Source organism: Cheilinus undulatus, linkage group 3 (genome assembly GCF_018320785.1).
Source record: "Cheilinus undulatus linkage group 3, ASM1832078v1, whole genome shotgun sequence".
In the NCBI taxonomy this organism is placed as follows: domain Eukaryota; kingdom Metazoa; phylum Chordata; class Actinopteri; order Labriformes; family Labridae; genus Cheilinus; species Cheilinus undulatus.
This window is the reverse complement of record NC_054867.1, coordinates 9,343,352-9,361,671: the sequence shown is the minus strand read 5'-3', so window position 1 is coordinate 9,361,671 and position 18,320 is coordinate 9,343,352. Positions and strand designations below refer to the sequence as shown.

The 18,320-nt window shown below is 38.4% G+C and overlaps 1 protein-coding gene across 3 annotated transcripts in view; it reads left to right on the top strand.

Annotated features, from left to right (window-relative positions):
* Positions 1-18,320, top strand: part of cadpsa (Ca2+-dependent activator protein for secretion a) — a 297,442-nt gene that overhangs the window by 124,451 nt on the left and 154,671 nt on the right. For all 3 annotated transcript variants that reach the window (XM_041783235.1, XM_041783234.1, XM_041783236.1), the window contains 3 exons: positions 4,571-4,651; positions 4,945-5,181; positions 16,992-17,113. In XM_041783235.1, coding sequence (XP_041639169.1) covers positions 4,571-4,651; positions 4,945-5,181; positions 16,992-17,113 — 440 coding nt within the window. The remainder of the gene's footprint in view (positions 1-4,570; positions 4,652-4,944; positions 5,182-16,991; positions 17,114-18,320) is intronic.

Genomic DNA, 18,320 nt, shown 5'->3' with positions numbered 1-18,320 from the left:
CAGGTGCCAGATTCTGAATTCAGGACTAACCTGAGGACCTAACAGGGTCATCATTTTAACCCTAAACTTTCAGCCTCATTTCACCGGTAATGAAATATGAAAAAACATATTTGCACTGATGATAAACTATTTTGACATTTAAAAAGTTAAAAAGATAAGTTTAAGGGCTCACAATCTGATAAAAGTAAATTTATTAGTTCAAAAAGGTCAAAACATGAAATTGAATTTAAAAAACATAATGTTTTTAAAGGCAACTTTAAAAATATGAAATAAAATTTGTCATCATGAAATTAAAAGTCAAAATATGATTCAAAATTTGAAATTGTGAGTCTAAAAGGTCAAACTATGGGATTATGACGTCAAAGTTTGGAGTTGAAAATATGAGGTAAAATACAAAATGATTGGTTAAAGAGGTCAAAATATTACTTGAAAATTAAAATTATGAATCTTAAAACTCAAAATGTTATAAAGAAATCAAAATCATGACTTGAAATGAATGCTCAAAGTATGAAATAAAAAGTCAAAATCCTAAGTTTGAGTCCTGATTGTGAGATGCTAAATTGAAAATGTGAAATTAAAACACAAATTATTTTCTTTTCCCACATTCCTGAATTCTTATCTAATTATTTTTACTCCTTACTTTTTCAGATTTTGTGACTCAACAAGGAAATCTTAAAACATCAAGGATAAGATGACATTTTTATACTTGATGAAATCTGCAGACCTCGTACTGACGGTCCAGTTATAACAGAAATATGAGATCATCTTGCATCATCTTTAACTGTTCCATGGGCCGGATTTGGCCCCCAGGCTTTGAGTTTGACATCTGTGATTTAAACTATCAAAACAGAGATTTGAGCCAGAAAATGGGCTTTGTCTCTTCTTCTGAGGTCAACAAAATATCAAGAGACAGGCTAATAGCATGAGTGCTTTCCTCAATTCAGATTGTTTTAATTTGAGAGGATTGTATTTCTCCTGGGTGGACGTGGCTTCAGCTGCAGATTTTACTGCCTTATTTTTCATGATTTTTGCAGCTTAATTTATAAACTTGGAGATGTTTTTTTTTGACTGAACTTTGAACTAGGGGTTCATAACACATATAACCTATCATATAACAAACCTAAATACAGATTTATTTTCACTTTACAGAGATTTTAACACCTTTTTAAAATAAACTTCAAAGCAAAACTTGTCAATAAAACACTGTGTGTGCCAGTTTCAGTACCACAAATGTTGGCAAATGCAGACTGCATGGCTAGACGTTTATTTTATACATTTCACATTATTCACATATTGCACAGCGTCTAAATTACAACAACAAAACATGTAGCAGTGTTTCAGTATTTGTGCAGCTGTCTCTGTTTTCTTGTAGCAGCTTTGGGTTAAGGATTTGACCCAAAATCTGCAGTGATTTCAAAGCTTTGTTACTTTTCAGTGCTCTTGATCACAGTTTCAAATGAAACACTTTGGTTATCAAAAGTTTTAGTCACATTTTTAGAAGCTGTGAACCACAAAGAAATTATAGGGCCCTTATCTAACTGAGTAGTGATCCCTGTTTGCTTTGCTGCATCAATGGGTACATCTTAAAGTTCATTAAAAAAAAAGAAAAGAAAAGATTTTCCAACAATGACAGAATGACCAGCATTTTGCTCATAGCTGCCGGTATTTTTGTCGCTAGTGTGAAGAAAAGAACAATACATTAGTGTGTATCCTCACCCAGAGAAGGAGCACACCTTTGTGCCTGGCTGCAGATGACAGCGCTAACATTAGCCTGCTCCTGCTCCCTGCTAATCAGCAAGCAGAGCGAGTATTGATCCTGCAGCCTGCAGGGAGAGCGGCTGATGAATTCCACGTGGTTATCAGATTGATTCCTGCTCTCTGTATACCACAGGGCTCTGTGAGAAGGAAGGCTCCTTTTGGACCACTGCAGAGGGAGTTTATTGGCAAATAGTAGAAATAGTATCCCCCGAGGGAAGTCTTTTCTGTGATTACGGCTACAAATGGGTGTGTAAGACACAACCTTTTAGAAGAGGAAATCATAAATCAGCTCTGCTTTACTACGCCTTTACTCTGCAGTCAGGTTAGCAGAAAATTATTTATAGCTTTGTTCACAGTAAGGTGTTGAACTCTAAATCTCTCGTATTTACATATGTTGGGAATCCTCTTTATTTGGTGATTTATACACACCTGATCTCCTCATTTTGCACTGAGTCAAGGATAAAAGAGGGAAAGCCTCGTGTCTGAAATTCAAAAGTAGGTTGCTTGACAAATGTGTTTGGCACATTGTTTTGTCAGTCTTGTCAGTGATGTTGATGCAGATCTTCCTCGCTGGCAGTGGAGAAGGATTTGTGTCTTTAGATCCCATCAGTCAAATGTGACTGATTACAGCTAAAATGTGAAAGAACAATACAACTCTTTTGGTGTTTTCCACATGGAGAAAGCAAATTTATTTGCCAGATTTCATCTCTGTCATCAGACAAATCCATCTTGAAAAGCTCCAACCCAGAATGTTTTTGAAGAACCAAACACTGTTCGGACCAATCAGCGTCATTTAAAGAGAATGAGGTGGTGGCTATGGGTGGGGTTTGGTTTGTACTCAATGCCGTTTGCATGACTGCCTGCAGTGCGGTGATTAGCTCAGATAGAGCTCTAATATAGCATCACTTTTACCAGAGTCTGACCATTTTTCTGCATGAAATAAGGAATTAAAACACTGAAGGCTTTTCATGATGGATGCATGATTAGCTCAGATGTAGCTGTGGGAAAGCGGCACTTTAATCAGAACTGGACGACATCTGTTTTTAAAACAAAAGCAAAGCTTGTCTTGGCAGAGAAGATGATTTGCACATCTCAGCTCCACTTTTACCTAATTGGTCCATCATGGATGTGACAGACAGAGCGTTCCTCCAATCACCTTCTGAGAATGTTTTCAAAATTCCTGCCTCTAACACTTTCTATGGGAGCTTTCCCAGATGAATGTGAAATATATCCATGCAATGGATATTTGAAACAGTCAAGCTGACATGTCAGATCAGCCTGTAGGAAAAAATCAAGGGATTTGAAAATATTGGCACCTTGGTTCATTAAACAAAGTCATTTGAAAGTTATAAGAGGGCATCTAAGGGCTTTCATACATTCAGTTTTAATCTTACACTTACCCCAGTTTCCATGCATCGCAATAATATGATCCCGTAAAGCACACTACGGAGCATATCGCCCCCTCTCTAGTTAGTTGGAGCAACTCCACTGCCCGTGCCTCCATCTGGCTTTGTCATGACCCAGAAGCACCGCTGTCCTCCACTTTGCATGAGTTACGCATCAGGTCTATTTTCAGCGCCAACCGCTGCCAAGTCGCATCAATCCACACAGAAAAGACTGATCCAATCTGGTCTACTTTAAAATACAACACAGTGCATAGACTCCCAATTGTCACTATATCTAATCCTGTGGTACAAGCAAAAGGTCATCGAGAGGTTGTTGGGTCATAGAGCTTTTAGAACCTTTTACTTTCATAAAGTACTCACCAATTGTAGGAGCAATAAAATCATGGAATTATGTTGAAATGAACAGCAAATCAACCCCAGAAAGGCAAAATAATCTGCTGTTGACTTATGATTCCAGCATTAAATCGTACTTGTCTTGTGCCCTCTAGATATCCAATTGGATATTTTATAACTTTTCATTATTTAATTACTGTAGAATAAGATTATACAAAGAGGCAAGGAAACAGTTATAACAACTTTTTTGTTACAAATGGTGTAGGATAAAGCACTCATTCTCAGCTGGTGGGTTGAGAGCCAATTTTTCTAGACTTTGACTTATTCATCCCATAATTGGTTGTGGAAGCCCTCCAGCTTCCACAACCAATCACAGCTCTTTCTCTCAACACAGCGGTGTATTTTAAATATGACAGACTTCTTACAAAACCTGTTGCATTGATGCGGATGCACCACACTGCTGTAGCTGGCAAAGCTTAATCTCCTCCACCCCAGCCTCCTTCTTTATAGCTTAAATCTTGTTGCACCCTCATTCAGATTCATGCTACCATGGATTAATTGATTCTGAGCTAATTTTATCTTATTCAGTAAGCATTTTCATAAATGTTTCTATCCATATGAGGGTTTCTAGCAGTGCTTGACCAACCCCAAGAGCATTTTTTGAGCAAACCCTTCTCTGCAAAGTAAAACTTGTATGCATTTTTCCCTTAAATGGTAAAATGTATGACATGAGTGTTCCTGACTTAAATGTGTAAATTTTCAAGATCTTAACCAAAGTATGCATGTCATTACAGGATACAGCAAAAATAAAATGTATACATGCCTGTCCTCTCATTTCCTGCAACATTTTTCATAAAACCAATTTTTGTGGTGGAAAATATTTAGAAATTCGTGTCAATTTCTCATTAAGGAGGTGTTGATGGATTCTGAATCGATTGAGACCCAGCCTGATGAAGCAAAGATCCATATAGTCTCACCCCTTCTCTCTTTAAAATTAAATAAGAAATCATTCACAAGGATACTTATCGTGTCTGAGTTTTTGTAACAGCCTGTGCCTCTTTGTGTTTCTTTAGCTGGATAACCCTGATGAACAGGCGGCCCAGATCAGAAGAGAGCTGGATGGACGGCTGCAAATGGCCGACCAAATCGCTCGGGTAAGAAAGAGAATGAATGGAAAGAAAGAAGATGAATGGATGGAGAAATGGATGAATCAATGTCAGTATAGATGGACAGGGATAACTGAGTGCATGGACTAAACTAACTTGTGAAATGTATATAAAGATAGTCCCAGTTGTCCAGGGTTTGAGGCCATTTGTTCTATGTAATCCAAACATTTCCTGTCTCTTCTCACTGCCCTATCCTAATAAAGACTCCAAATATATATTTTAGAAAATAAGGTACAGCACATCAAGGAATTAACCAGAGTATTTGTTCCTGTTTTGCACAGCATGGTGGAAGGTTTCCCAGGTTTTCCTCCAGAGAGATGGAGGCCATGTTCATTGAAGAGCTGCGGTCCTCTGTGAACCTGCTGATGGCTAACCTGGAGAGCATGCCGGTGTCTAAAGGAGGAGAGTTTAAGCTGCAAAAGCTGAAACGAGGCCACAACACGTCCATCATGGACATGGGTCAGGAGGATGAGAACACGCTGTCCAAGTCTGACGTGGTGCTATCCTTCACTCTGGAGGTGAGTGGACTTGGATGTAGTTATAAATCTTTTACATTAACAGTGACCATGCCCTCTGTTTTGGTTGGGGAATGTCCATAATTCAGTGGCATATTGTGCATTTTACACCTGGGCCTTCAGTGCTATCCTATAGCAATGAAACCATCCTTACGGGGGTTCTTGACTTGCTGAGGGAGGAGACTGAAACGCTGGGAATGCTCGTCTCCTGATCCAGAACAAAGAACCAGACATTTGGAGATGCCTACTGACCTTGAACTTGTATCTCCTGGCCTCGCTCATGGGGCGATGAGTTCGCTGGGCGGGGTGGTGGGGCTCTCCTGGTATCTGAGCATGTAGATGAAAGTCATAATTTTTGGGTCCTTGGTCCTCCTGGTCTTACTATATTCTTGTGAAGCCCAGATGCTGACTGATGGCTAGAGGTACGGCTGGACTCCTTTTTGATGACTTTACTTCCTGTTATTTTTGGATGTAGTTGGCAGCACCAGGTGTATAATGCTGACATGCTTAGGAGAGTTTGGATGGGAAGGGTCAGCTGCTTGATACGAGAGCAGCAGCTGCACTTGTTCGGGCACCTGACCAACTCTCCCGGGCCTGATCCAGCACACATACAATGTACATCAAAGTGGCCCAGTCAGACATATACATATTCTACATCCCTCAGTGAAAAAAAATTAAAAGTGTACAACTTCATATAAGCACCAAGGGCAGTGATGGGGAATTTTTGCTGCTCATTCAATGACATATTCCACACAAAGGTTTGGACAAAGTCAGAGTGACATCAGCCATCTTTAAATAAGCAGGGCTTTTGAATCCATGGTGGCTACCATATTGACAACATTATCTCAACCAAACTACCAGTCAGCGTAGAAACAGAAAGAGAAGCTGAGCTCAGGCTGCTCTTGAGCATCCAGACAATCAGCTATTCCACGCTGGCTTGTAGTTATAACAGCCGCACCCCTGATTATTCAAAACTCATAAAAAGAAATAAAAAAATAAACGATACACACACGACGAAGAGTTGTGAAACATTCACCCCTTGCAACGTGTGTGCCCATAATGACAGTTGTTTTTTTTTTTTTTACCACAATTGTCAAAATTAACATTTTATCAAGAAATACGTATGTGACATCCTGTGCTTCTACTGGAACTGGACAAAAGAGGAACTGCAGTTTTTGCACTTATGCATTGGCTCCCTTTTTCAGCTATGGAGGTTACCACAGGGGTAGTGACAGAATTTTGCTTAGAATATGATAATTGCAGCTGCATTCAATGAAATTTTAAGGTTTCTGTAATTGTGTTTCAAATTAACAGATGTTTGCCTAGCTTTGCTAAAAACCCATTAAAATGTGAACTGTCCCTTTAAGAAAGATGCCTCCTGTCAGGTTGGTGTACGTTTTCTGAAAAGTGTAGAAATAGAGAGACATGTTCCTGACTCCTGGAGGAGACTTAGATCCATCTCTCTGTCATATGAATCCATCCGTTCATGGTGTTTTCCTTCATACAGAGTGGACAGTTCCTCTGGATTAGCGTCTGGAGTTGCTAATGAGATGAAATGTCTCCCAGGATTTCTCCTGGCTGACAGACATTTTGAAGCTCACCTTCACAGGCTGACAGGCCGGTCTGTTTCTGTGTTGAAGGGGAGACAGTACAGTTCTTCTTCTCTGTCACAGGGTTAATTAAGTGTAATACTCATGTGCTGCCCCAGTAGGTGTTTATCCTTGCTGCTGATTATTTCAGTGCCTCTCTGTTGATGGTGCCCAGCATTGCAGAGTAAATCAGCCTTTTCCTCCTCTCCTACAAATAAAAATAAGACACAATGTGGGTGAGGATGGAGAAATTTCTATCTTTTGTACAATGAATGAGCAGCTGCCAACACTTTTTGCTTCTCTTATTGGAGTTTGGCAGGGATTGGTAGACATTTACTCAAGAGTGGCTTTCAGTGAGGAAGTTTATTTATGTGCTATTTTTATCTTTCAGACAGAGAGCTCTTTACAGAGGAAGAGAAAAGCACTAGGCAACATTAAAATCATTTTTAAGGTCAATAATAATACATTCGAAGGCAAAAATGTCAACTAAAAATAGTAAAAGAAGTCATTGACCTTGGTTTTATTCATAAAAAATGCTTTTAGTTGTGATTTGTGATACTGACATATTTTGCAAATCACATCTAAAAGCATTCAAATTGCCACTATTATTTACCACTTTTCATCAGTTTTACAGATTTTGCACCAATTTTTGCCTCTTTTTATGCATTTTTTCATTTTACACTAATTTTGCAGCAATCAACCAGTTTTCATTATTTCTTTCCCACCAATTTTCTCAACTTTTAACATATTTTTGCCACTTTTTACTCCCATTTTACCACCTTTTCTGCCTATTTCTTTCACTTGTAAGCAGTTTTTGTCACTTTTAAACCCTTTCCACCAACTTCTCTGCCAATTTTGCCACTTCTAAACTCATCTTGACTAGGGGTACACCGAAAATTCAGCCACCGAAAATCTTCAGCCGAAAACTAAAAATGCACTTTTGGGCCATTTTCGGCCGAAAATGGCCCAAAAAACTTGTTTATTATTTACAAGTTTTTAGTTCTTTCTAACTCTATGTTTTTATTTCCAAATTGTTCCAGAGAGACCACTGCAGCCGAGCAGAGTTTTGCGCACTTCTGGGTTTAAAGCCTTTCCAGTCACTGTTTTCAATAGCTACATTAATTTGAATTCCAACATTTAGAGATGAGAAGATGTGCCATGACTTTAGTCATGTATTTTTAATATTTAAAATGTATGAAAAAAAATCTAATATTTGTAATTTGAAAGTGTTTATCAGTCACAAAGTTTGATAAATCGGATGGCTGTCACAGCTCTCTTTAATGTCTTTTGTTTTGGCCAAAAAGCTTTGCGCTGTTTAGGGGGTACTTGGCTGAAAAAATACTTCACAGGGGGTACATGACTGATAAAAGGTTGAGAACCACTGATTTAATGTATACATGAGTGGGGTCAAGTTAAACATTTTATTTTGTATTTTATTTTATTTTATATTGTGTATTGTTGGAATGAAGTGCTTAATAAATATTTACATAATTTTGTAATTGATTTATTCTGTGATGCATTAATAATAATTTTTGCAATTGCAGTTGATTTTAGTGAGGTTAGTACACAGTCATAGCCATACATGCAATGGTACTAATAACTGGCATAATAATTTCTTTCGGTGTTTCGGTTTTCGGTTTTTGGCCTTGGTTTCCTCATTTTCGGTTTTCGGTTTCGGCCAAGAATTTTCATTTCGGTGCATCCCTAATCTTGACACTTTCCGCCGATTGTTGCCTCAACAAAGGCAACAATAGCTGCACCAATTCATGTATCATTTTCAAAGTCCATTCTACCCTCACCCCAGGAGCAACTGCGGCTCAGTAGGTAGAGTTAGTTGTCCTGTAACCCCAGTTTGCTCTCACAGCTTTGTCAGTGGTGTATGAATGAGTATAAATATGATTAGATAATACTAAAGGCCAATTCTCCATAGCAGCCTGTGCCATCAGTGTGTGAATGGAGTGCAAGGGTATGAATGGGTGGGTGTAAAAGCACTCTGAGTTATTAGACTACTAGAAAAGTGCTATACAAGCTCAAGTGACACTCGAGACACTTGAACTCCTTCACTTGGGGAAAGACTCACTCTCAGCTTGGAGAGAGCAATCTACCATTTTCCAGCAGAGAGCTGTGGCCTTCATTCCAGCCACTTTGCAGTCAGCATCAAACTGTCCCAGAACCTGGCTGAAGGCAACAGAGCCACATATGTGCTTTTTGCAGATGACTCCAACAGGAACCTTACATTTGATGAATTTCACAGGGTGAGGGAGAAAAGCTGTGAAAAGTAGAAATTTTTTTTAGTACTGGAAGCTGCTTGTGAAGCATTCTTGGATGACTTTCAGCACACACTAGATAGCAGCTTTTCTCCCACATTATGAGAAATCTGTCCGTGAAATAAAAACAGTGGTTTACTGCTCAGTTAATACACAGTATGGAGAGTCATTTTTAATGAACAGAGTCCTCAGTTCAAAAGAAGATGTAGCCCACAGAGGTTGGCACTGAGAAATGGGCTTGGCCTCTTCTCAACCTTGTGGTGCCACAGCATTAAGGGGATTAGGGAGGAGTTCTACATAGGGGAGTAACAGTGTCAATTTCATCAACTAAAACTATGACTAAAAATGTTCGTCAACAGCCTTTTTTTCCATGACAAAAACTAGACTAAGACTAACAAAAATAGATCTGTGATGACTTAAACTGACAAAAACTAAGTTGAGTTTTTGTCAAGATGACTAAGACTAGTCTAAAATTTAATTTGGTTTAGTTGGACATTCAAAATCTGTGATATTTCTACACTGTTGGTAAATCTGTTAAACAACAATGCAGCTGTAGCTATTCTGCCTCTCAACTGTAGAAAGCAGGGACCCCAGAGTGCAAAGAACACACTATCATGATTTGGTACCAGATTTAGGCTACAAAATAAATGCTTGGACTAAAAGTAAAGACTAAAATGTGAGCAGAGGTGTCAAAAGTATTCACATTCATTGCTTAAGTAGAGGTGTAGTTACTAGGGTTGAAAAAGACTTCCATAGAAGTTAAGTATCAACTCAAGCTTTTTACTCAAGTAAAAGTGTAAAATTACTGGTTTCAAAATGACTTAAAAGTATAAAAGTCAATGTAATGTAAGGGGGAAAAAATGCCATTAAGGACAAAAGCTTAGGCTTAGGGGCCTATAGTGCACTTCCCTACCCCTACCAAAACATTGTCTAAAGGCCATATTGACAGTAATGTAACATTAAAATGTTTATGTTGAACAATTTGGGATGCACCTGTTTCAGCCGCATTTATGCCCACTGAAAATGAATGCATTTTAGTACAATGCAAATACATTCAAGAACCATAATGTGTACTACCAACCATCTCACTGGTGCTTGGTTGGGACATTTTGCTCGAGTTCTCTTGAGTCTCCTCCACGGACATCTTCATACTACACCGCATTCCACATTATTATGCAAATGATATTTTTCTCGTATTTTCCTAAATATTAATGCAAATGACAGAATATTTTTCAAGTCATCAGCCATTAGAGCATAATTCAAATGTTTTTGAACAAACTCCATAATGACAAAAATTGTTTTTTAAAAAATAAAAACTTCAAAATGCACTGTTCCACATTATTAAGCATAACAGCTTTTTAAATTATTTTATAGGTTGTAAAGAACTGAAAATGGTCATTTGTAGAAATTGCAGCATCAGGAGGTCATATTTACTGAAATCAAAGCTATTTCAATCAAAAACATCTTAACAGGACAAGTTCCATGTTAACATAGGAGCCCTTCTTTGAGATCACCTTCACTATTCTTGCATCAATTGAACTTTCTGTCCTTTTATGCCCATAGCAGCCAATGACACAGAGGTATTCTTTGCAGCATGAGATGGAGCATTGTCATGCTTGAAGAAAATTTTGCTACAGAAGGCACGATTCTCTTTTTGTACCATGGAAGAAAGTGGTCAGTCAGAAACTCTATATACTTTGCCGAGCTCATTTTCACACCTTCAGGGACCCTAAAGGGGCCTATCAGCTCTCTCCTCATGATTCCAGCCCAAACATGACTCCGCCCCCTCCTTGTTGACGTCCCGGCCTCATTGGGACATGGTGGCCATCCACCAACCATCCACTACTCCTCCATCTGGACCATCCAGGGTTGCACGGCACTCATCAGTCAACAAGACGGTTTGAAAATGAGTCTTCATGTATTTCTGGGCCCACTGCAACCATTTCTGCTTGTGAGCATTGGTTAGGGGTGGATGAATAGTAGGTTTATACACGACTGCAAGCCACTGGAGGATCCTACACCTTGATGTTGGTGGGACTCCAGAGGCACCAGCAGCTTCAAATACCTGTTTGCTGCTTTGTAATGGCATTTTAGCATCTGCTCTCTTAGTCTGATGTATTTGTCTATCAGAAACCTTCCTCATTATGCCTTTATCTGCACAAACCCGTCTGTGCTCTAAATCAGCCACAAATTTCTTCACAGTATGATGATCATGCGTAATTTTTCCTGAAATATTGAATGTTTTCATTCCTTGACCAAGGCATTACACTATTTGACACTTTTCAGCAGCAGAGAGATCCTTATTCTTTCCCAAATTGCTGAAACCTGTGGCCTGCTAAATAATGTGGAACATGTGGAAAAGTGCATTTTGAGGTTTTTATTTTTAAAAAAATAATAGTTATCATTATGAAATTTGTTCAAAAACATTTGAATTATACTCTAACTGTTGATGACTTGAAAAATATTCTGTCTTTTGCATTGATATTTAGAAAATCAGAGAAAAACGTTGTTTGCATAATAATGTGGAACACGGTGTAGGCTACATACAGCTGCTATTTCCTTGCTGGAGTGTGACGTGATTTGTGTTGAGCGCAGGTGCGATGGTTCGTGTACAAACCAGTAAGGTGTCAGAATGGTATTATGTTTATACTTCTCATCCAACCACAATCAGACTCACTCTATCTGGATGACGAGATTTATCTGGATAGGTTTTTGGGTTCTTTATTTGTGTTTTTTTGAATGATGACAAGCTGGAATGAAAACAAGCTGAAATAGGAGTAACGAGGCTATTTTTAAAATGTAAGGAGTATAAAGTATTGATAATTGCTTGAAAATGTAAGGAGTAGAAGTAAAAAGTAGGCTGAAAAATAATTACTCCAGTAAAGTATAGATACCCAAAATTTCTACTTAAGTGGGGTAACAAAGTATTTGTACTTCGTTACTGACTTTTTATGGATTAAAACTAGACTAAAATGTTTTGAGTTTTCGTCGACTAAAACTAGACTAAAACTAAAAAGGGATATAAATGACTAAAATGTGAGTAAAACTAAAATACATTTCATTTAAAGACTAAAACTAAGACTAAAATTAAGAATAGCTGCCAAAATTAACACTGCAGAGTAAGCTTGGGTGGTTGAACTTGTAACTGATGTCACAAGAAAGTGGCACAAATACATGAATGAGCTACAGCAACAGAACAGCAGTTCATGTGTCATAATGTAGCACTCACATTTAAAAAAAAATATAATACCTAGTTCTGTGGTTCTGCAAAGGCATGCAAGATGCAAGAATCCAAGATGGCAGAGTCTTTAAAGGGCGCCTTCCCGAAAGAATATAAGGGTTATTCTAGAGTTAATAAAGAGAAAACAAACACCTATTGAGATGTATAGCTTTCCTTTTTACCAAATTTGTTCTGCTAAAATGCATATAGGCTAAATATTACACACTGCACCTTTAAAAGTTTTAATAAGTTGATTTTAACACCAAGATAGGCTATGAGTCATTGTTTGATTGTTAAGTGAGCATAAATATCTGAAATTAGACACTGAGCATTTCCATATATCTGGTATGGAGTGATTCTTGTTCCATGAGCCTCTGTACTACTGTGAGATTGGTAAATAAATGAGGCTCTTTGAAGGAATCATTGAATATTTGATGTGTTTCTTTATTGGTAACGACTTTGAATACTCCTTACTTTTAATGTGGTAGCTTGCTGAGTCAAAGTTCATCATGACACATCTGCTCCTTGGATGGTATTGATTTTTGTGTCAGAGGATACATGAGAAGTGGCCATTCATCAGCATCCTAAAATAAATCAGTTTTGGCCGTCTTCAGCTCTTTGGGAAATTGGAAATAGATTTGGGAACACTCTGCTCCGCCTGTGTGAACAAAAAATATTCCTGCAAAGGGCTGGATGAGCGTGAACCTTCTAAATTTGAAAAAAGAAATGAAATAGGGCATAAATCAACCAACTAGATTGTAAGACTGGGTTTGAACATTTGAATATCCTTGTTTCTTCTCAGCGCAGGTGGCCTAGTGGTTAAAGGCGTGCCCCATGTATGCGGGAGGCCTGGGTTGAAATCTGGCCTGAGACCCTTTACCGTGTGTCTCTCCCCTGTTCTCGTCCCTGGTTCCGACTCTATCCACTGTCCTCATCTATCAAATAAAAGGCACAAAATGCCCAAAAATCAATCTTTTAAAAAAATTATATCCTCGTTTCTTTCAGAAAATTGACTTAGCGCACAGCCAGCTCTGAATTTACTCCTAATAATCTTTGTAGCTTTTTTGGCAGACACTTATGAAAAGTCAAACAGGTTGACATTGGAGTTAACTCTGCTCACATGCACAGGTGCCAAAAAAACTGCCAAATTTGAAATCAAGCTGTTTCTGCCAACTTGGACTAAATATCTGTTTTTCTGGAGGCTTGGAAATCTACTACACCCAAGTTTATTTCCTTTCTCTTTCTCTTTCTCCATTTAAAAGCTCCTCAGGTGTGAGGGTATTCAAGCCAGCTGGGTTCTGTGAATTCTTCTAAACGAGAAAAACTGCAGAGCTAACATGAGCTGCACCAGGTCACTGGTGTTTGCAATGCTGGGGGCTTCATGAGATTAGAATGACTATTCCTGGTGGGGAACAAAGACTTTCCTCCTCTGCACAGTCTACAACGCACAGTTAGGATCTTGTCCTTTACCTTAAGAGGAAGTGAAGAAAAATGTTGGTAGTTAAAGACAGAAATGATAATCATCAGCCTGTGTTTACAGCCGGTGGTATTCTCTCTGCAAGGATGCTGCTGTGCTGATGTCTGCTGAATCACTATAAATCAGGCCTAGGCTATTACACAGAAAGTAAAAATGCTAAGTGCTTATACATTTATGAAATTATGATGGTGTTACTGATTTTTAAAAGTAACTAAAAACACTTCTTGTTCTTACAAATATTAGCAGAGTTACTTGCGACACATCACTCCCAACACTACATGAGCAAAGTATGCCATTGGGTTTGGCCCACTTGTAATTGGATAGTCTTTTTTCGCTTCAGTCTGGAGGACTTAGCCATTATTTCACCCAAAAAATAAACAAATGAATAAATAAATTAAAAAAGGGGACTCCTTAGACCACAGCACACTTTTCCACTTTAGGTCAGTCCATCTCAGATGAGCACAGGTCATCAAGTCAGCAGCACTTCTAGTTAATTCCATTCTGTCATGCCTGGACTTATTGTCCTAAAAGGCTTATTTAACATCAACCCTGTGGTGCACAGTCAAGCTCTAAGCATCTTTTTCTTCAGGACAACCTGGGCTTCAAGAATATGTGTGCTGCAGTAATGTCACTTGAGTTTCAAACAAGTTATGGTAAAAAAAAAAAAAAAAAAAAAAAAAAAATAAACAGAAATCAAAAATCCAAGATTTTTATGTGACACACAATAAAAAATAATGCCCAAGACTTTTTTGCACAGACTTGTTTCTCACCTTTTGGGGACCAAGAACTAAAGGAAAATTATTATCTTACAACAAAATCTTCAAACGTGTTTACATATTAAAAAAAAAAAAAAAAAAAAAAGTCCTTGCACTCCTTTGTATTGGCTCTATTTGTACCATTATTCAAAGCAGTTCCTGTCTGCAGAGACACAGAGGGCCACATCACAGGCTCCGTTTCTCTCCATTATGAGCTGTTCAGGCCGTCATCATGATCTAAGGGTTAAGGCATTCACAGTTTGACAAAGCCTGATGCCACCAGGAACAACCTGCAACTGCTTGACTGGACTCGTTGCAGAGCACTGTGGGATATGAAGTGGCGGCTAGCATTAGCTGCTGAAGGCAGAAGTGATAAAAAAAATTGATCTAACAAAAAAGAGAAAAAGATGTTATATATTAGATTGACTGACGTGGATTTGATCTTTAAATAGCCTGTAAAGTCACCCAACTTCCTGGCTCGCGGGAAAAGCTTCTGTAAGAGCTATGAAGGCACAATGGCCTGTTCAAAGAGGAAAAAACAAGAAGTGGCAACGATGTGGTTCAGAAAATGTATTTAACATTTTATAAGACATGTCACTTCTTGTTGTATACCCTGATACGGCAATGCTGGTCTCAGAGAGTTAACTTACATTTGTAGACGCAGTTACATGCTGTGTGAACTGACAGTGGTTATCAGAAATGTTTCTGAGGTCACGTTGTAATATCCTGCTTTTTATTTAGAGCTGCCTGAGGGATCTTTAGTGTTCAGCCTTGCCCCTAAGGTGAAGAGATTTCCCCAGATTCTCTGAATCTGTTGATGATATTATGGACTGTGCTGGAGAAATGGAACATTGTTTATAAACTGTTGGCCCTTCTAAAGTAGAGAACCTTGCACCATTATTGATTGTGAACATCTTTCAGAGTCTTTCAGAAGTGCTTCTTTCACACGAGCACTATCCAGTACTACATCAGTACTATCACCTGCTACCAGTTTGACTTCTTACCTGTGGAATATTCCAGGTGTTTTAAGAGCATTCTGCGGTCTTTTGTAGCTCCTGTCCAAATAATTACCTCAGCCAAGGAGGTTATGTGATCGACAGGGTTTGTTAGTTGGTTAGTTTGTTTGTTAGCAGCATAACTCAAAAAGTTATGGAAGGATTTTGATGAAATTTTCAGGGCATGTCAGATATGGCATAAAGAAGAACTGGTTAGATTTTGGGAATGATCCAGATCACCATCTGGATCCAAGAATTTTTTAAAGGATTCTTCACTATTGGGAGAAAGGGCTAATGGCGGAGGTCTGCGCTCTCTGAGTGCTTTGCTAGTTTTGGAATGTGTTGCAGGCATCAAATTCAAAATGTGGGTACTTTTCAGAAAAAGTGAGAAATTAATGCTCATACATTTTATGCCTGTCAGCATTAATTGTGATTAAGGTCCATAATTAGCCTTCTGAACCCTGAGCATAATTTTTAGGTTTCTGCTCGAAAATTGCATACCCATAATAAAATGGGTATATCTTTGCAACCACAAGGTCTATTTGAATCATTTTGGTGTCATAGTAAAGGGAACACTTGTGAGATTTGTTGAGATGTGTTGATATGAGTATATTTGGCACTTATGAAGAGTAAATGAAGATGGCACACAGCAAAAATTTAAAAAATTTAGGTTTGCCTAAAAAAACCTAACCCTTCATTTGAGGTGTTGATAGTGTGTTCTGCATGAAGTGTCATAGCGGTAGAGCCGGAAATATGGCGAGTGGGTTGACACAGCGGAGCTGTATGGAGTTTGATATGTTGGAATTCATTTAGTTATTATTTGAGTTGTGTTTGGGGCAAAAAGGTTAATATAGTCTTGTAGCCCAGGTTCTGCTGTTTAATTTGATGTGCAACATCACTATTTTCTTTCGTGATTATTGCATTATTTCACACTGTTTGCCAATGCCTTTCAAAGTCCCCCAATTGGGGGACCTCAGGGTTCAAGAGGTTAAAGCACTTATTTTGTAAATTACAATTAAGCACATGATGCAGAAAAAATCCACCACTGCTCCTTAATATCTCCTTTCACTTTAAAACACACAGACAGCTCAGTGGACGAGTCAAAGTCATGTACAGCTTGTGTCATTGGTGTTTAACTTTGAATATTTCTTCACAATCCATACCAAGACAACCTTTTCTGTGCTTTAGTTCTTGAAATAATCTTAGCTTAAGTTGCTTATTTTCTTTCCAAACCGAGCAGATCTGTATCCAAACAAGTCAAATAGTGAATGTGTTAGAAATTGTAAGATTACCTGCAACTAAAAAAAAACGTAGTCATTTGAAAGCCCTAAGATTTATACTTTGACTATATTGTCTTTGTTGCACATCACTGCATTCTGTTTGGATTCACATTTTACAAGTCCCAGCATTTTTGGAGTTGGGGTTTTTGCTTCAAAACCATGTTAACAACTCCTCCCACTCTCCCCTCTAATGTTCCTAAAAGAAGTGGCTGTGTGTGTTTGTGTTGCAGGTGGTGATCATGGAGGTCCTGGGTCTGAAGTCTTTGGCTCCAAACAGGATTGTTTACTGCACCATGGAAGTGGAGGGAGGACACAAACTACAGACGGACCAGGCTGAGGCCTCTAAACCCACGTACGTACTCAAACAAACAAACACACAAACCTTCAATTAAAGACTGGAAGACATAAACCTCTGTATCTCTGATCGTGCAGTTTTGTTAAAACCTTGACATATGGTCAGTTCATAAACGTGCAATTTTCATACCATTCTGTTGATCAAACCCAGATCTAGGAAAAGAAGCTCAATAAAGCAATGACGGTTAACATTACACACTGCCATCTGCTGGGCAAAGGATGAACCTGTAGCAAAGTAAAACATAGATATGCTCTGTGAAGTGTGCTGTATAAGTGCACTCTCTGTACAGCCCGTACAACGTGCAATTAGTCAGTTAAATAAAGCTCAATTATTCATTTTGACATGGCAGACTCAAGTATGATCGCTCTGAGGTTAAGGACTCATTTTCATTCAACCAATTAAAGGTCTGCTCAGGAGGGAAATGATGTTTCATATCCAGTTTATTCTGCTCCACGCTACATCACTCCTCAAACCCTTTGCACTGCTTGCTGCTTTGTGTCGACTCCTTCAGTCCAACTGGAAAGCTTCAATTCTGGATGATTACATGTTAAATCAGGTGTTGTATATAGCTGGGGTTTTAAACCCTCGGATATAGAATTTTCTCCCTCTTTTTCCAGGATATAATCCAAGCGGAGTCATTGTTAAATTGAATGAGCTGAAAGCTTGTCTAATTTTAGACAAGTCTAATTCTAACAAAATTACAGTCTGAGTCATCTGAGTTTTTATCTGTTTTTTCTTCCCTTTTCTGCCAAGGAACACCAAGTAACTAACAGACTTTTAGTGTTACAGTGACACAGAGCAGAGGTGCAAATTGCATGATCTTCTGCAAGTTCTAGACTGTTAATTGGGTCTTGGCATTGTACTTTTTCTAATTTGTTACAAAAAACATTTTCTATTGATTTTTAAAGGGGTAGTTCATATGTAAAATGTCAGTTCCCCTCCTTAATGAGGACTTTAAGATCAATACTGCGTGCAGCACGGCATTAATTTACATCTTAATGTGTCTGTAAGTAAAGTAGCCCTTCTGCCCCTTGTGTTAATGAGAGTTAGCGGATTTTCTTATGTGATTCTGTTCAGTCGTGGTTTTGAGGATGGGAGCAGCGGGTAACAAAAAGGTGAAGGCTTGTTTTCATGGATGGATTCCTTATTGTACTGTAGTTTTATAATAGTATGGTTTGGAAATTAGCAACCAGTCACGCTGCAT